Source organism: Scleropages formosus, chromosome 9 (genome assembly GCF_900964775.1).
Source record: "Scleropages formosus chromosome 9, fSclFor1.1, whole genome shotgun sequence".
Taxonomy (NCBI): Eukaryota; Metazoa; Chordata; class Actinopteri; order Osteoglossiformes; family Osteoglossidae; genus Scleropages; species Scleropages formosus.
The window spans coordinates 6,610,735-6,631,292 of record NC_041814.1 but is presented as its reverse complement, the minus strand read 5'-3'; the positions used below and the strand labels follow the sequence as shown (position 1 = coordinate 6,631,292).

Sequence of the window (20,558 nt, the reverse complement as noted above, 5' to 3'; positions counted from 1 at the left end):
ATTCATCTGAATTGTAACTTGTTTTTCTTTAGCTTTTTTGTATTGTTCTTTCTGTTTTTTCATTTGTACTGTTGCTTTGTGTGTTAGTTTAAAAAAAAAAAAAACTCTAAATACTTACTGCCTGCTGTCACATTGACAGTCACAACTAGTCACAGCATCGATTATGGTAACCCTAACTCACACCTAAAACAGCAGGTGCAGACTTTCAGAAATAAAGAGTATAAATCTTAAAATATTGACGCAATGATGAATACGATATAAACAGCTTTGAGAACACCAGTACCCTTACACTATCGAATTAAGTGTGTGTGTTGTGGTTCACCAACTGGAAACAGAAAGTAACACTGACAATCCAAGAATTAGTCACTTGCACAATAGATGTACCACTTTCAATATCTGGATTATAAGTGATATAATTCAATAATTTTTGTTACAAATATTGTAAAATGGATATATGGATGAGTGACCCAGTGTCAGTAGTGTATCTAGCAGTGTAAGTCACCATGGTGAATAAGGTGTATGGGCTGATAACACTACATACGAGTTCATTGGAAGTCACTTTGGAGAAAAGTGTCTGCTAAATAAAATGTAAAACAAGCCATGAAAACTTGATTTCACTTCTCTTGAGGGCTCAAGGGCCTCTTTTCAGTTTGTCTGCAGTATAAGTTTGCATCAGTTATCATAAGAGGCAGCTGATAGTGTAGTGTTTAGAGTCATTGCCTTTGGATTTGAAGGTTGCCAGTTCAGCTCTCACTTACTGTAGAGCCCTTAAGCGAAGTCCTTACCCTCATTTGCTCAAGTAAAACTATGCTGCTGTAATAAATGGGTAAATAATTGTCATTTTGAAGAAAAATGTCAGCTAAATCTGGAGTATTTAATGGCACGATGGTTATTTAGGTTAACAGTATCTAAATGTAACCAAAACTTTTGTTCTTCGATAAATTACATATTTTCTCCATTTTAAACTCCATCTTAAGACAATTTGTGTGACCTCTAGTGGAAATGCTTTCTGAATAACTGATCAACTGAGATTATGATAAAGCACAAGTGCAATTTTGAGTCTAGAGGACACACTTTTGCTGGATTAAAAGGCCACAAGTACAATCGTGTGGCTGCACCAACAGAGCAATTTCCCAAACGATTTGTGAGGTATACATTCACCTAACCTTTTCCTCCTGAATACTGCTAACATTCTGCTAATATTTGTTTGTAAATCCTACTTTTTAAAATCATATTCTATAGACCTGCTTCAGATTTTTGGTCATGCCCCATCATTGCGATCCTGTCTCTTGACAAGCAGGTACAAGCTACAGGTAATTCTTTTGGATTACAGAACTTCACTAGAATATAATGTTGGTGCAAACAACTTATTTTGATTTTAAAGGACTGCATGTTAGTTAAACATTATAGACTTTAGTTATAGGCAGCTGTGGCTACTGGACAAATGGGTTTGAGCTGCTGGTTGAGCGGACAATAAGCCAAATGAGAGTGAACCTACCGCAGGATATGCTGTCTAACAGATGGCCCCTGATTTGCTTGTGATCCCAGTATCAGAAGCCTGGGCTAAAAATAAAGGTGTTGTGTGACAAGGAGGATGGGGGTGTTAAATGATCCCTGTTGTTCACCTGTTTAAACAGGCTTAGCTATCAAAGCTGTGTGGGTTAGAGATGTTGGAGTCATGTGATGCCACTGCTATCTTTATATCCCAGCAGTTATCTGCTTGTGTGTTTGTGTGAGAAAGAGAGTGAGTGAGTGTGTGCGTGTGTGACAGACAGACAGACACTGGGACCATCTAGGGTCATCTAGTTTGTGTGCCACATGGGTATCCTTGTATGACATTTTCTGTTCATGGCTCTACTGCTATGCCAATCCTACAAAAGAATCTAATGGTGATGCACTACACTGAATGTCTGAAACCTACCTGAGTTGTATTACCTAGTTCATAGCTATAAAAGGCACTTCTTAGAGTATACTTCCAAAGACAGAATCTTTATATATATTTAAAAAAAAAAAAAAAAAAAAAATCAAAATCTTCAATGCCAGTGATTCATTTTTTTCAGTAATATCAGGTTAATAGTTAAGCAGACATTTTAACAGCATAAATTTTATTTTTGTCATTTAGGTCTTTCACAACTTTTACAGTAGATTTGGGAAATTTTTAGTCTAACATTTTTTCTAAGTTTTTTTTTTTTTTTAAATACACCATTTCCCCCTATATTTACTGTGCATAACAAACTATTTATGGTTTTTGTTCTTACATAGTATTTTCACAAAACAGTGTTAATGTAAACCAGATAAAGGTGTAGTATTTTGTTCAGATGACACATCACTGAAAACAAAATGTAAAATGATGTAAGGAAATATGTCCAAATCAAGTGAACACTTTAGATAATCTGGGGATTTTTTTTTTCTTTTTCACTAGAAAATATTCTTCACAGGAAAACATCAGTTACAGGGGATTGTCTAACACAACTCTGAAAAACAAACAAGCAAAAGAAACACTACAACAGTATGTCATAATACCATGCATTTAAGTACCTCCTTCCTTTTTTTAAGTCTCTTTTTTGGTCCAGCCTATAGAACATTGTCCGTAACACCACTTTGAAACCAACTAAGAGAACCACATCCAGGTGATGACGCAAGCTTGAGTAACAGGTAGCCTTGTACATCCATTCAGGAATAAAGATAGAAAAAAAACCTGCTTCAAAATGGCTGAGATTGCAGACTTGCAAAAATCACATAATAGTATTATCCTACCAGTAAATTTTTAATTTTGTTTATGGTATATGGTTACTAGTACATTATGATACATTGCACAAGGTGTTCTAAGTTTTGTAGAAGTGTTACATCCAGTTATATTACACAATGGACTTTAACAATTAATTCCAAATTTGAAATATTAGATGTTCACATTGTTAAGTTTTATAAAGCAGATCTTGTATACAAACTCTGCTGATTAAGCATATATATTTAACCCCTTTAACAGGCAAACATTCCCAACATCCATTACCATTTACTGAAATTATTTTGACTGAAAAACCATTCATTTTTCCATTTTTCACTTACAGCAATGAAAAGCACCAGGTAACACAGAAGGATATGTTGGTTCTAGTGTTCTAGATTTACAATGTTGTTTAAGAGCTACTGCCAACAATCTATTACTTTTAAATGGTTAGATTTGACTTTATATTGCTTCTCATGAAGGGACACAATGTATCACAAGCAGGCCTAAAACAAAGTCTTTTTTTTTTTTTTAAACCCACATTGTTAGTATTTTTTCCAAGCTTGGAGTCACAGCACAATTCACACAATAACAAACGACTAAAACCTATTTACACATCTTATATACAGAAAGGAAGACAGCATAGTGGGATGAAACAGAAAACAGACACTGGCGGCGGCATTTTGCTTAAAGGAGCAGGAATTAACTGGGAGTACAGTCACGTGTTGTCATACATCTTGGGGTGTGATCGGGAGACAGGTCTTCACAAATGCAGAAAAAATAGTCAAAGCCGCTAATATAACTACACCATTACTCAATCATACCACAGATACAAGGCTATTTCATCTGCCATGTTAATTCTCTTAAACTTTTCATCTCCTGTTGCAGAACACATTTGCTGAAGACATGGGTACAATCTTACTTTGCCCCTGAACTGAACAGCTCTAGCTGAACAAATCCTACAGAAAGACCATTGAGACGGCAACCATAGAGGACACATGTAACAAAAATAATTCTTGAACTCTCAATTCTGCTCATAAAGGTGAGCCCCAACTGCAGCTCAGAGAAGCTTCTTTAGACCACGGTCATGTTAATACAGTTCCATTACGGTATCGGTGACCTCAGCTCCAGCAGTGTGATGCATCACAAGCGTGTCATCAAAGATTCTTACAAAAACAATTTTAACAGGCAACCTAGGGAGAGGGACAGGGTTTGTTGGCAGTTAGCATTCATGACATGCACTAATACAGCCGTACAGTAACCAAGTTTTTTGAGATTACGGAAAGCCATTTGTAAACCAGCAGATTTTGGTCTAGTTCCTGTTGAAATTACGCACGGTAGTTCATGTTAAAACTATGCACGTCAGCAGCAGGGAACAACCCAGATTGGCACGTGGTCACATCACAGGCCTTTTGCCATGTCTCAGCCGATGTTCCACCTAGATTAACGTCAAGACATGCACAAATATAGAACGAATAAATAAAACAAAAGACAACAAATGGCTACAAACCAACTATTATTTAGGTCTACCAACACAACTTCTTCCCTGGGGAGTCTAAGTGTGTAGAAGCCTGGGGTGTAGAAAGAAAGAGCTAACAGTCATTGTTTATTGCTTGGATACTAATTATTAATTTGCCCAACAATCTGGTCACAGTCTTAGAATTTGGAATTGCCTAGATTGCAAGCACTGTAATGCAAAGTACCAAATGTGATACGACTTACTGAAAAACAGTGTCAGAACAGTAGATTCTCAATGCTTTAATACCATAAAAGATATTGAAGGGACTTACGTTTTTCAGTCACTGACAACACCTAGAGGCAGGATGCTCTTGTGCCAAAGCAATCTAACCAAAGCCAAAGAAGCTCACTGTCTGAGAATCCCTTGTCTTCACAAACATGCAGAACAAAGTTTCTGCAATCAAATGCTAAAATCAGAAAAAAAACTGTAGCAGTTTGTTCCTTTATTACAGGAAATAAAGGAATGCAACCAAAGAGAGCCACAGAACCTTCTACCTTTACTGACAGAATGAGCACTTGGGTCTTGAAAGTATTGACAACACTGGACTGTTAGTCAGAGGCCAATAATATGAGAGCTCTCTAGTCACAGAACACAACATAAAATACTTTAAATAAATGTATATTTATGAATGTATAACTATGTGTGCTTGCCTGAGTTCTACAAAGGTTACCTAACAGTCTTCTCGTGATTCTCAGAATAGTCCCTGTCATTCCTTTCAGTGTTGCCCAGTTCAAAGCACTCTGTTATATTTGGGAGATTAATTTTAACTAGGGTCATTTTGAGTTGCTCTATGCTTATAACAACATACAGTAATTTTCTTATGGGAAGAAAGCTAAAATGGAACAAAATAAATTGACCTCAGTAAGAAAAACAGTACTGGTAATCAAGGCAGACCTTAAATTCTGCATGTGCTCTAATAACCTGACATCTTCCCATGCCAAACTGTACTTTAATGTGTTAATGCCTCCCCTGTTCATGTCTGAAACTTTTGTAATACTCATGATTAATGTATATAAATGATGGTTTCATAATTTTTCACTGTCCTGTACAGTGTTGTTTAAACAGGCAACTGAATATCATATTCTAACTGCACAACAAACTTTAGTCAGCCACAGAATCCAGGTTTAAACGATGAGAGCATATTCACTATGTAATGGAATCTACAACATATGCTTTCCATATAGTATATTTCTTTTTAACTAATCTTAATATTTCCTGATTAATTTTCAAAAATGTATATCTATAGATATATAATGCTCTTTCTTTATATACACAATAAAACCACAAAAAGGAAATCTTTATACTACTGTTTACAGAACATAGCAGAAGCAGTTTCAAATAAGTTATAAAGGAAAAAAACGCAAAAATATATATTAAATATTGGGAGCTGAAGACAAGTCAAAATAATGGTACACTAGAATAATATATACAGAGTGTAGTACTTTAGACTAAGGGGAATTAAAGTCACACATATTCAGGTGTACAGTGTCCTCTGGGTTTTGTCTAAAACTTAAAAAACCAATGATCTCTTTCCAAATAGCTTGCCTGTTGTGTTTTTTCTAGAGAGACTTGATATGGCAATTCCAGCACCTAACAAATGCTGATACAAAGACATGGTAAACTGGATAAAAGCTAAACTACAAAAAAGGGTTTCAGGATTTTGAGCAGGCCTTGGAAAAAGAAGTTTCCTGGAGCTTTAAGACTAGCTTTCCTCCCTTCTGTTATGTGAAAGAGGGCAAAGCCAGAAGACACTGTAGGACTTTGATCATGGAAGGGAGCCTGTGTGACCCATCCTCGAGTTTCTGGTGGTGTAAGCAGTGGGGTCAGACAGTGAGGGTAGTGGGGTGCCTGAGGGTGGGGTGCACAAGAGACCTCTAGCACGCGCAGTCTTGGTGAGAGGCTGCAGGTTGCTCAGTGAGCTGTGGCCCTTGTTTGGCCCCAGTGACGGCCGGATCAGCTGCGTCCAAGCTCTCAGACATCTTCTCACATATTATATCCACCAGACGCTCAAAGGTCTGCTTCACGTTGATGTTGTCTTTGGCACTGGCCTCAAAGAACTCAAAGCCTGGCATTGACAAGATTTAAAGAATAAGGAATAAGATTATTAAAAAAATACAGCACATGTATACTGTTTCTAGTGTGGCACAAATATGAAAATGAAAATTAACATATTGAGAATGCATCAATGATTCACTTATTTCTTTAAAAAGAAACCTTATTGTAGTTCTGTGATTCAGTTAAAACTCCATAAGTATATCACAGCACCTTCTGACAGATGCTGCGACCCAATTATACAAGAAGCATTTTGATCTCACTCACCCAGGTGTTCTGACAGCTGTCTGCCCCTTTCTGATGCCACCACCCTCTCGTCCTCCATATCGCATTTATTGCCCACCAGCAGCACCTGTGCATTGTCCCAGGAGTAGGTCTTAATCTGTGTGGACCTGCAGCAGACACAATTATCCAGCAGTCAGGGAGGTTAGTGCACCTCCCCTCCCCATGTCAGCCCAACCCAATCTTATGTCCACCTGTCACTTTCATATTAGCACCTTTCATGGAGAGCAACCCTGGGATAAAAACTGTTCAAACTGCCATGTTTTGAACCAAACTCATGATTATTGCAGAATGCCCTCGTTGAGCTGGCTATTAGGACATTAAAGGCTATGTTGTACAGCACTGGATCACTACATGAAAACAAGCTCTTTGACATTCCGAGTTTTGTACTTTATAACCACATTTTTGTTGTAAAACAAAAAATTCTACTTAAAAAAAAATCCACTGCTGTGCTACTCTTCACAGATTGGCATCTTTCAGTAGAAGACTGAACAAAAATTAAAACTGAACCAGTAACTTCGTACTTAATCAAAATCACAAGATACCATGGATCTGTTTCCATAACTTATTAAATCTATGTACCTAAACATGAAAAAGTAAACTTTGAGGTTTAAAGGATCCAGAAAAATTTATAAAGTCCCTGTGGACCTGTCCTTGTTTGACTTGGCCCAGGGCTAGACAGTGCTGGTGCGAAATTATCTTTGGAAAGGTCAGTGCACCTACCAGCATTCCCAGACCAGACAGGCATCTAATTCTAGGATGAATCATCGCATATTGCACAGTGCATGCTGTTTTTCTCACTGAGCACCCACCAATCCTGCACAGCGTTGAAGGACTCCTCATTGGTGATGTCATACATGAGGATGAAGCCCATGGCTCCTCTGTAGTAGGCAGTGGTGATTGTCCTGTATCGCTCCTGACCAGCAGTATCCTGACATGAAATGGAGGGGTGGAACATAAAATCAACCCAGTTCATGCAAATTAAAGATTTCACCATCTTTGTCCACTACATCCACATACTACTAAGGTAACCATACTGAAAATGCACTTGACAAGACATCTTTCTGATGAATTACTGTGCTTCCACTGCGTATGTAGTGATTCCACTATGATTCGGCACATGAGAGTTCAGATGCTGGCATAACAGCATTTTGCTGGCTGACAGATACTGGCTAAGCTCTAATGAATGCCCAGAGATTTAGAGATCACCTCACTGACACTAAGAACAACAATCACTGAAAGCAGCCGTGCAATAACATGTATCTAGATATATCTATGGACCAGATTCTTGTTCATTGAAATACAGCACACATAGAGAAAACCAGCGATACACGTATGTTAACCTATGTACGAAGGCAGTAAAAATCAATAAAGACATGGTTACATGTAAGCTTCCAGGCCCCAGTCTTAAGGACTGTCCTAGGCTGACAGCGGGACGTGTGCTCTGCTGTGAAATGGGGGATGGGAAGGAGGTGGGACTCGATGGGGTCTGTGTACTGAGAGGCAAAGTGCAGTATGGGGGGTGGGGCAGCGTCCAATCATCCGGCTCGCTGCAGCAATTGGCTGCCTGACAGACCTACAGCTTCCTAACAAGGGCTGTGGCCTGGAAAAGTCTAGCAAGAGAGTGTGATGTCATTCCTCCTGCAAACACATGCATCTTGCCAGTCATCAGCCTCCCTGCCAGCACCACACCACCCCACTCCACTCAAGCCTGGAGGTGCTTATTTTTCTTCTTTGTAAAAATGTATATATTCTTAGTTGCATACACAAAATAACTGTGGTGAAAAACTTTGTTGGGGGGGGGGGGGGGGGGGGGGGTGTAAAAAACTGTGTGAGATTCCCTGGAAATTATTTGTAACTGTGGGACTTGTATTATGATTTTGTGAATTCAGAAAACTTGAAATGTGTGTCATCACAGCAAACCAATTCACTGCATTTGAAAATTTTCCTAAGAAGCAACCTTTAAGGAGACAGAGTGCGTGCTGTATACAGTATACTTTAAATAAAGTGCTGGACCAGCATTCCGGACCACATATTAGGATTAATTCAACATGCCCTGACAGCACAGACAGGACAGTATATTTCATAGAGCTGTTTTCCATATTGTTTTAACTACTTACTGGATGCGGAACATAATGGACTGAGTGAGAACAAAATCTTTGCACAAGCAAACAGTGAGTTTAATAATTGGATGCTAACAAAACTCTCAACAAATGGCAGCCATTGCAAAAACTTCAATACTCTAGAGACCAGGTTTTTCACTGCACAGCATACATAAGAGTATGGCAGTTATCATTTATAGAGAAAGAAAAGCCTGCAACAAATGCAAATATGCAAGATCACATAACAGGAGACACATTAAATCAGGACAGCAGAAAACTATAAAACCTGTGAAGAGTAAAAACCTGTTGTTGAGTTCTGTCGTACACACATATAAAATGCAGTCTTCTATTTCAAAGATTAAAAAAACAACCTGCTTATTGCAATATACTAATAAAACATTGCTTTCAGATGGCCCCTGGAACTCATGGTAAGCTGATTTACAAATGAACTTCAACAGTCGACATTCCAAAAACCAAGAGTCTGAAAAAATTAAACGCACCCAAATCTGTAGCTTGATCCTTTTGTCATTCCTGTAGATGGTCTTCACCTTGAAGTCGATTCCTACAGTGCTGACAAAAGCTGGTGTAAAGGAGTCATCAGCGTAGCGGAACAGAAAGCTGGTCTTGCCCACGCTGCTGTTGCCAATTATGAGGATCTTGAACATGTAGTCAAAGTTCTGGTCAGACGATTCTTTCTGTCCATAGCGGGCATCTGTAGCTGAAGCCATCTAGGGGCAGGCCAAGAAAGACACGATACTCATCGGTTTAATGTCAGTCATCATTTCAGAACACTTTTTCCAGAAAGTCCCTAGTGTCGTAATACTAAAGGCCTGAAATACCCTTCTGTGCGTCTGCATCTCTGATTTTTACACTCATGCCCTGGTATTCTCTTTATACTCTTTTACTGCACAGTAACTTACTCGTCCAACTGAAAAACCTTCGAAAGCAATCTTCCATTCTAGGTTTTGTCCCAAAGCCGCACAGACAACAAAGGATTTGCACATTTTCCATTGAATGTGTAGCAGATAACACAGAATTTTTTTTTTTTTTTTTTTAAATTTTACAAAACCTCCGGTCGAAAGTATATGAAGGGAACATTTGTAGATGTACCATGACTGAAAATCAAACATTATGTAAGAACACAAATACCTTTTTGTTCAGTCATGCAGACATCAACTTTGTTCAATATCAGTAACAGCCCATTACATGTGTCACCTCAATATCAAATGTTGATTAAAGAGAAACTCTGTACATTTCAGAAAAACTTCCTGGAAAAGTGATTTTTCATTCTCATTCAAATGTAAGCTTATAGGGTTTACTTTAAACTAATTCAAAACTGGTGTAGAATATCTAAGTAAAACTGTATGATACTATTGTCATAAATGGTTGATAGTCCTAATCACACAGTGGCATTCTAAAAACTACCCAATAAGATGATTATTTGTATAATATATTTGTACTTCCATATACAGGTGGAAAAATCTAAATTCAAAATTTGAAGTACGGTTTCCACTGGATATCTATCGCCAGCTTACCATCGTAAAGTTGAAAAAAAATCACAAGTCAAACCATCGCGAATCAGGGACCACCTGTATTAAACGTTCAAAATGAGTACAAGGAAATATAAGTTTTAACTAAGATCAATATCTGTCCAAAAAGACAATCATGTAACGTTTAAAGTAAGGGCGAGAAACCCAGAGCCCTTAAGAAACAAAACGCTAACTGTGGGATTCATGTGCTAGGGGAAACAAATGACAGTAGAAGTATATTGACAGATGAGATTTAACTCCAGCGGAGGTCTGCTGGGTATTAAAAAAAGAACAGAGCTATTGATCCAAAGTACAATTCATCAGTCAATGTTGAGGCTGGGCAACATTAATTGATGAGATGGTGCTATTTTACATCAATGACTCACGAACACATGAAGGCAGTCACTCAACATTTTATTTTCAACATTTTCCTTGTATGGTTGTTTTCTCAAAATTACACAAACATATTGAGTGTGCCCAGTGATTTATACTGCAGTTATTCAACAAAATAAATTTTTGGACCTTTGGGCTTCCTGAAAAGAGTGCTCACTACAGGACCATATCATTTACCTCTAATCAGAAAATGAACTTAAGTGCCATAGTTCTGCTCTACTCATAAAATGATTGCCGTTTATAAAGTGATGTCAATGCAAACAAAAAAACTCAGACATTTCTGATAACACGAATCACTTGTTGGGGTCTAACATTTCTTCTTCTGGTTCAAGCCATGGCGATACCTCGCCTGGATTACTGCAACTCTCCCCAGTTTGATCATCTGGCCTCTGCCAACAAACCTGTCCAGTTGACACAGGAAGCTGCTGCACGGATTGTGTTTGACCTCCCGAAGTGTCCCCATGTATCCCCTCTCCATTGACTTACTGTAGCTACTCTCATTAATTTCTGGTTATGCCCTATAAAACCAACAACAAGACTGCTACATTACTCCACCACTGCACATTTGGTGGTCCCAAACACAAGAGGTCCAAAATCAAAAGCACAAAGGATTTCAGTTCCAGATCTAGTGTAGTGGAATGACCACCATCTTTCACTCAGACTCAACCACTGAATCTCTTGCTTCATTCAAGAAAGGTCTCAGAGCACATCTTTAGGATTCACTTCTCTCGATTTCTTATGTGCTCTACAAATGTGGACTATGACATCTGTTTTAAAACTACACACAACTATTTGTATAATATTTGCTTATTTATTTGATGTTATAAGATAAACTGACTACTTTAAAAATTGTACATCTACATCAAAATCTATCCATCTGTTGGAGCATTGTACTTTATTGTTTTTTAGATGTACATCACTTTGGAGAGAAGCATCTGCTAAATGAATAAATGCAAATGTTGGACTATTTGAACAGTAAGCCACTTCATTCAGAGTTCCAGGTACAAATGAGGCCCTACCTGAAAGGTAGTGAGCTGCTCCTGACCTTCGTGGCGTGTACACGCTCATCATTTGCCTACAGTGTCAATGCAGCAAAGCTGTATTTGTGCCTAGACCTGTTTATGGTTTTCCAGAATCTCAATTTCTCAGTTGTAGCCATACACAACAAAGATTTGCTTCAAAGACAAGGGTCTGCAGGCCTGAATGTGCATCTAAATTTAGAGACAAGTGACCATTGCTGGAAACAACAGAATCCCCAACAGCCAGAATGAGCAAGGCTTCAGAAATGTAAAAACAGAATAAACAATCTTGCAGAATTAAATAATTAAATGTCAATATTCTTACAGTTATTGTAAAGGAAATAAACAATATTACTTGCATTCTGTTTTGAGCGTTAATAAAAGCTTTGTGTTTGGAATCATAAAGACTGATCTGGGCTATTGGATCTTCAGGGGCTAATCGAGGAAAGGTTCCTCAACATTCACCAGCCTTGTCATATCACGAATCTGTATCAGTAACAGTGTTAGAGACACTGAGTCCAGCTAATTCTAAACACAGCAGAACAAAGTGGAACTGGTGTAACAGTACACTTTTGTAACCTTGAAGAAAATGTCCTGAAAATGAAAATAGCCCTGCTATATCCATTGGGCTGGTTCACATTTCCAGAATTTAAAAGAACACTTTGAACATCCCGCCCTTCATATTCTAACAGTTTCTCTCCACTCTATGTCATGAACCTTGCAACTGTCATCTTAAGGATGCCTTTGACAGCAAAGTCAGTCAGTGAAATTGCGACAGGGTTCAACGTGTAATGTCTGTGTGTGAACAGCATGCAAACAGTGCTTGCAAAACAGGAACCGTGGTATCTAACCAACTCATTTGGGTGGTTTAGTGAGTCCTGACAAGAATTATGAGAATAAATCACATGCTGTCACCCAGCCTTTAAACACATCTACCAACCAACACTATGACTTTATAGTTTTATGCAGCATTAAAAAGAACGCAGTTATTTCCACTTGATTGGTCTGAAGATATTGTGAGATCTCAGTTTTTTGGCAGTTCTTGAATAAAAATATGCTTGACTCAAAGAACACTGTGTTCCCCCTGAGGAGAACCACCTCCTAGGAAAGATGTGTAACTTGATTCAGATAAGTATCAAAAGATGATTTCTTCAGCACTCAAAAATGCTTGTCAGAGACTTGAAGAAAAGCACACACTTGGAGGAGAATTGAAAGGCTTGGTTTTCTGATTTTGGAAATGGTGGTAAACTTTTAATGAACATTACTGTTGTCATTTTCACCCTTTTTACATTTCTGATTATGATCCTGCTTCAAATGTGCCATATATAGGTGGCCACAGTGTTATACCCAAGTTCTGTTCCAACTACCCCATCCTGAGATGAACATCCCCCATATCATATGAACTATAAGGATATATAGAAAGTGAATATGCACAAATACTATGTTTTATGTGCTGTTATATTTTTCCCCCCACTAATTCCATATAGGTCCATCTTAAAATATTAAAATAGTATAATAAACACAGTAGTATTACCATTATATTTTTATGCTGTACTATTATTTTCACTTTAATTTCTGCATTTATTGATTTCTGCATTTTCTTCTCAGCACCATCAGAAGAGTCACTTTTTACTGACAATGGCTAGCAAGTGAAAATGTAACCTGAAGGGAATCACAGATTAAAAGCTTTGTGAACAAAATGCAATTCTCGCTAGACATCCAAACACGGAGGCCCAAACAATAACAAATATGGGTGCCTTGCTGCATTGTGGCCAGCAGATGATGTTGTACAGCAGATGGACAGGTTGTCGTTAGATGCTATGACTTAACATTGGTACTGAAAACTAACATAAGGTTAATGGAAAAGCTGCTGTAACAGTCCAGGTAGCCTTAAATTGAATGTGTTGTAACTCCAGGATTACCTGTACCAATTTTCTCTGTGTTCTTTGGCTTAATAAGCACCTATGTTGTATGCACCTTATTGCTTTGAATCATCTCCAAATCACAAATAACTATAAATGTAAACAATTTCACTCAAAATGTCATTACTTTCAATACTATTTTCAAAAAAAAAAAAAAACAACATATACACTCATCCTTAAGTTGGTAGGGTTTATGCAATCCATGAACTCATTCTTTTAGGCAAATTCCTTTTGTAAGGGGATGAAATTACCATTATTTCTTATTGGAAAAAACAGTTGGTTCCTAGACAAAAGCTGTATCTTGTAAAATTCATTAAAATAGCAAAACAAGGGTATCTTTTATGCATGACAATGGTAAAACCAACATAACAAAATGAATTAATTGTAATTATTGTAATTCTCCCTTAGCATAAAGAAAGCTGCTATAAAAGTAAACTGAACATAATATTTTATATGTTCTATATATCTGCAGGGTAGGGGTGATCCTGAGTCTACCCTAAAAGCATAGGACCTGAAGCATGGTATGGACTGAGCCATTTACATAATTTGCTTCACACATGCTATGATGTAAAGAAACAAAGACGACAAGATCACTGCTATGTCTTTCACTCAGCAAAGCAGACAGACACTATGCAGTCAGAAATATTACACAGCATTATTGAGAAATGTTTCATGTTAGATCTTAACTTGACAACAGTAAGGCTTCATTTACACTATTACAGTATGCTAGTGTAAGGATTTTTTTTTTTTTTTTTTTTTACACACAAAGCTTTGGAATATTTTGTTAATACTTACATGTTTATTTCTGAAGTCAGTATTAGTATAAGGTGCAGCAGGTAACAATGGACAGTCTTCCACTGAAAAGATGTAGGCTCCCACTTCCTGATCTAGATACATGCGGCAAGGCAGTGGAACAGAAGTCAAAAGACAAAATAAGGGGCAAAGTTGTTGCTGCTGTTCTATATACTGAGCTTTTTCCTACTTTTGTAGGAAAAAAGGGTACTTTATTTTCAAAAGCCATCATGGCAGTTTTCCGCAAGCAATAAATACGAGAAAAAGTACATGTCACACATTGTCCTCACTAGCCCAAACATGGCAGAAGACAGAGTGAAACAAATGAAAAGGAAACTTTCTCCCAACTAAGTACAGAACTAACAGGACTCACATACAATACTGGTAAGAATGCAAGACAGTTGCTGTAATGCAGAGAGGTTGGTGTGAAATGTTCTGATACCATTAAACTCCAAAAACCTTTAAGAGTTGCAGCTTTGTTGTGCTGATATAAAGATCTTTACTCAGCTGTATGAGGGGATGTTAACTGGCCATAGTGACAAAAAGGACACATTTTCTTAAGGCAATGTACTTTCTCATGCTTCAGGTGACCTGATTTCCTAAATGAGAGAAGAGGCAGTGTTCTCTTACTTCATTAGAAATGTAATAAAGAACGCCCTCCTTCCTCGTGTTATGTGACAGTAGCTTGGAGTCGATGAACCTTCCGATTTAGTCCTCAACAGGTATGCATCAGGACTCGAAGGGACACCTGAGTATTTGTTTTTATGTTCTAGCACAAATAACCAGTCCTATCTTACACAGACCTTGTTTGTACCCTGTTAACAAAGGTATTCAGAATTATGAGACTACAGAATTACTCTAATGGGTAACATATAGGGTATCACAGACATCAACCCTTAAAAGCGCTGAGCTGCAGCATAGTGTACAGGTATCTATGTGGTTACACAAACAGACTAGACCACTATTTCGACTGGAGATACAATTTTTCCAAGACAGCTGACGGCAAACATGCTTTGCCTGACTGTGATGTATTATTACATAAGTTAATACTTAAATTGGGTTTTCAGAAGACGATATGCCATATTTCAAGCTCTCTCTAGGAATGATAAACTGATGACAGAAAACTGGAGACTGTACAGCGGAATTCGATCATCAGTGACCCATCTGTATGCTATCCCGTGAACCCAAGTCTACACCATACCACAACACTCACAGAAAAGCAAAGAAGCAGAGCTGATTAGACAGTTGAGGTTCTTTCCCCTTCACTATTCACAAATACTTATAGTTGGCAGGGAACTGTAAGGACTGAGTGGAATTGGCAGAACAACACTCCTCTCTGAGCATGTTCTAGAGCTCAATGAAGCCTCTAGACTGTAAAATGACAAATTTTATGTCCACAGTATGCATATTACAGTAGATGTAGGGCTGTGCTCACTACTTTTCAATTGGCATAGAGGTTACACTTGAAAGGGAGCTGTAAAAACAAGCAGTTATAAAGAAACTATGGGGAAAAAGCAAAAATGAAAAATGAAGGCCCTTTTATTGCCATTTTAATCCCCACCGCCACAATATTTTACAATATTTTTTAAAATTCTTTGGACCAGAACAAAATGGTTTGTGAATATTACTGTAATTCTCCCTTAAGCATAAAGGAAACTGCTACACAAGCATTATCAAAATGGCTTCTTGTAAAACACAAAAAATTCAAAATAAAACCATTTACAACTTCTACAGTCTTAACTTCTTGAAATAACTCAAATTTAAGTGTAGTTTATGATCTAAATGGATGTAATAAAACCCACTACAAATGGATAAATTCTGAGGCTAACACTGTACCTGTAAGAGTTAAGGATAATCTTACACAACTCTACCTAAATAATACATCTGATGCATTAATATTTAGGTTAATGTAATTAATACTATACATCAACAGTATTGTTTCTGTGTAACTGTATGTCAAACAAGTTAACCTTACCATGAGTGTACTGTAAATTGCATAAAATGACCCTTCATTCTTTAGAGTTCAGTGCATGTGTCACAGCAGATACACGGTTATTCAAAATTTAAAGCATAAAGCCTGGGACTCATTCATGTCACTTAAAAAGTAATCCAAGTTTGCAAGCAACTGAATTCATTTGCATCGTTACTTGTGAACAAAACAACACATTCAGTTACCCATGATGGCTGTTTTACCGTTTCCTGTGACCATCATGCCCCCCCCATGTCCTTTCAAGGGATACAGGAGAGAACATGTACGAAGGCTCGACAGATGTTCAGTCATTTTTCAAAGAAAGGATTAATCTGGAGGCTTCGTCACCATCTTCATGTGGCACATGAAGGAGGGCTTTGTTTTGGGAGATGTGCTGCAGCAGGGCTGTCTTACGGTTAGACACCGGTAGGCCATGGGGCCCTGAAGAAGGAAGGCCACAAAGCCTCTGACTGTCCTTCTAAAAGTCAGGTCTTGCTGCTCCCTACTTCCACCTCCACCCACTGCTGTGTTGCAAGTATCATTTTGCAGTGGCTTTTCTATTCATATTAATTTAATCATGGACATAAATATATGAAGATAGCTGAAAGAATTAAAAACCGAACAAGGATTAGATACTAGTGCACAAGCAATACATTCGTTTTTCCACTTTTCAGCCTCACACTGATGATTCTGCCGTTATGATCGATTTCATTCAGATCTGTCTATGAAGGCTAAGGATGTGTGCGAGTTTCAAATATTAAAAACCTCGGGGGGGATATACAGTCATCAACTGATTTCACGATAAACAGATCGCACCGAGTAAAAGGGCTAAGCAGAAACAGTTTTTTAATGACCAACACTGCAAATTCGATTTTAAGGATAGAAGAAATGACCTAATTTCTTTTAACGGCACAACGCACTTGTGCATGATCGATGCGTCCGCCGTTGCGTATGTGACGGTAAAACCATAGCGAGATCACAGGGGCTGCACAGAGAGAGAGGAGACGTGTTATTTCTCTGGGGGGATGAGACAGACGACAGTCCACTTTCCGTGTAAAATATGCGGCGTGCGACTCACTGCGTTAGAACACACACACACCTGACGTTTGTCGTTTTCAAGCACAATTTGCGGAAAATTCGCATTTGCCATTTCTGCCTACCGCACAGTACGTACTACAGGACATCTACTAGACGCCCCACATTGAACCCCGTAGGCGTAGCATGTTCACGCTTGCGGGTGCTGTTCTCACGCTGGCGGTGATGCGACCCGCCGCCGCTCTCGCGCTCTCTCCTTGCGCTCGGCCTCCGCACGCGCTTCTCTCGAGTCCTTTTTACACGCGCATCTGAGAACCATTTTGTAACCCCGAGGCTCTGGGCGAGATATGCAGGAATACACACAGAAATGAAGATGGCTTTCAGCTCGCCATCCCGGTGTGAGCTTGACAACGTCGTCGTCGTGCACCAAATTTTCATAACAAACAAAGCTGCTCAGATACGGTCCCAAGAGAAATACGTCGGCTTTTTGCAATGCCAAAAAGCATGTGTATCATGTATGTGTCAAATGAAGGTTATTCTTCTTCCCTATTATTAACTGGTTCAAATGAATCCTACGACAACGCAGCACAGAGATTCGCAGCAACCAATCCGCACATATTTCGTAATAACTGGGGGATGTAATAAAATTTTTAAAAAAAAACACAATTTTCCTTACCGTTAAAACCAATTTTGGTTGGAGCCTCTATTGCACTAATGCAGCAGTTCGTCTTGCACCTGCAGAAAAGCTCACGTCATTTGATTGACAGCGGCTAACTGAGGAAGGCGGACCCGCTGAGGAAACGCATTTTGATTGACACTTGTGAGCACGAATGAAGAGAAAGCTCTCACCGGAATATTCTGAAATATTCATGAGGCGTTAAACCCAGTGCTATGAATTATGCATTCTACATTCTACCAGCTGAGTTTCTGTATAATTTATGAGAAAACAGTTTTAAAAATTCTCACAGACGACCATTTAAATATACATATAAATGAATCTGTGTGTTAGTTTATATTACATATACACACACGTAAGGTATTTAGATGAGTGGGTGTAGTGACAGTGAATGATCAGTTATTTCGACAAAATGGAACATTCTAATGTGACTATAGTATTTTTAAAAAATGTAGATCTGCTCGAAACGGCTCTTATTTCAAAACCTAAACAAACAATGACTGTCTATAGAAGGGGGAACAAATAACCCACAGATCTACAAGATCCTCTAAGTTCCTGCACCTCAGCTGTGCTAGGCTACAATTTCTTCACATGCTGGTCGTATTGCTCTGGCCCTACAAAAATATTTAGTCAAAGTGACACTAAGTCTCCTACAAATTTGGGATAGAAACTTTGCTCATATGAGAAGTTCTTGCTAGTAGAGGGTTGCTTCCAGAGGACAGCCAGTGGCTCAGAGAGATTCTAAACCTTCACTCAAGGGTATGGCTGTGGTTCCACTTCTAGTATTCAAAAATACTATTATTTGGTCTCAGGTCAGTTATTATCTAGTTTCCTAATGAAAAAAACCTGAAGGTGTGAATACCAGTGTGAGGCAGGCATACAGAAAAAGAGACTGGTTCAGTTAGTTGGTTGTATTGTGGCACGCAGTGCCGTGGGTTTGGATGGGGCGAAGAAGGACGCGGAGGCAACATTCATAACGAACGGTTTATTTGAACACCAGCACAAAGGGAATAATGCTCTCGGTCCGAGGACCCCTTTTCCTCCAGGGCCTGCGCTTACAGCCAGCCTGCCTTAGCACTCCTAAGCTCTCCCAACACAATGGCAGACACATGCAAGCCACCATTTCCCCCCGAAGTGGCCCCAGCGGTTACACACCATTTAACATTATTTCCCATAATGCAACTATCTACATTTAAACAGTAACGCGGGTCGTTACAATATGTTGAATATATCTCAGTTGTTCAGAGTATGAACTTCTAGGAGCCTGAGAGTAATTTCAAATCTTCAGACGGTGGCACTGAAAAAGAGACATATAGCAACCGTGAGATAACATCAGCACCCGCATGATAGCTGTCCCATTTTCGGAACCAACAGAGGCCAACGGACCATGTCTCAGAGCGGTGAATGCATAACTGCCCTCATGTGGCACCACCGACTGATAGCACTGAGCACTGAGCACTGAGCACTGAGCACTGAGCACTGAGCACTGAGCACTGAGCACTGAGCACTGAGCACTGAGACACACTTCTGCAAGGTTTGAAAAACAACACGAAATAGTCTTCTCTGCTACCAGCCAAAATATTATGGGTTTATTCTGTTGTCCCTCTGAAGTTGCTCCCCAAATGAGTCCCTCCTTAAGTTCTAGAGGCTTCTGTGAAGCATGTGTTCACATGCAATTCTTATTCACTTTTACCATAAGTTTTTTGACTAATATTTGGATATGTACAGTATATAGTACTTTGATTCAGAAATACTTTAATTTTGTGGAGTAAAAATACACAACACACTATAGGCCTTAGACCATGTGAAAAGAAATTCTGTAATATGTGAACAAAAGACATCAAGAAGCATTTGTTTCAGGTAGCTTGACCATTATTGTTTACTGTATACAATACCTAACAAGTCAGGATCAGTTACTTGCTTTAACAGTTGTTGATGCATCACAATACAGGGCTACCGTTGGTGATGAGGAAGGCTGGTTGACTTGCAGTGCTCAGCGTTAGAAAAACAGACAAAGGGCCCATGGCGAGTGAAAATACAATCCATTACAGTACTCAGGGTATTTTAATAATCCAATAAGGGTTACAGTACAGGTTTTTTGGCCTCACAGATTGGGGTTCTATGAACTAAATAACAAAATAAATACTATAACACTAAGACATCTGTTTAACCATTATGTAATGCTTAATTTGTTTAAACATTACAATTGTAGTTGGTTCCAGACAAACAGCATACCTTCTGTGCTTTGCTCATTACTGTATACAGTATATATAGGCAATAAACAATTATGGCCTTTGAGTACTCTGATATCTTATTACTGGACTTTCCTTTTTAAAAAAACATATTAAAGTAATTATTTTTCCTCTAATAAAATTAGTCAGTGCTTAATGCAGTGCTGAGGCATCTGGATACATTTTGAGGATGAGAAATGACTTGCAGTCCAATTTCTCAGAATATCAGAATTTTAATTTATAGTTTAAAAAGTGTCAGGTAGTTTACAGCTGAACATTTTATACAAGTTAAATGCGAAAACATTCAGAGAAACT

The 20,558-nt window shown here is 38.5% G+C and overlaps 1 protein-coding gene across 2 annotated transcripts; it reads right to left on the bottom strand.

The window, feature by feature from the left end:
- Positions 1-3,613: 3,613 nt before the first annotated feature.
- Positions 3,614-18,096, bottom strand: rab3ab (RAB3A, member RAS oncogene family, b). 2 transcript variants are annotated; one of them, XM_018745945.2, is made up of 6 exons: positions 18,013-18,096; positions 14,336-14,427; positions 9,178-9,405; positions 7,388-7,506; positions 6,561-6,685; positions 3,614-6,306 (listed from the first exon to the last, which is right to left on the bottom strand). In XM_018745945.2, exons 3-6 carry the CDS (start codon positions 9,403-9,405, stop codon positions 6,116-6,118), a joined length of 663 nt encoding a protein of 220 aa, XP_018601461.1. In that variant the 5' UTR covers positions 14,336-14,427; positions 18,013-18,096; the 3' UTR covers positions 3,614-6,115. The 2 variants fall into 2 exon arrangements, with proteins under 2 accessions (XP_018601461.1, XP_018601460.1); XM_018745944.2 differs by lacking the exon at positions 14,336-14,427.
- Positions 18,097-20,558: the final 2,462 nt, after the last annotated feature.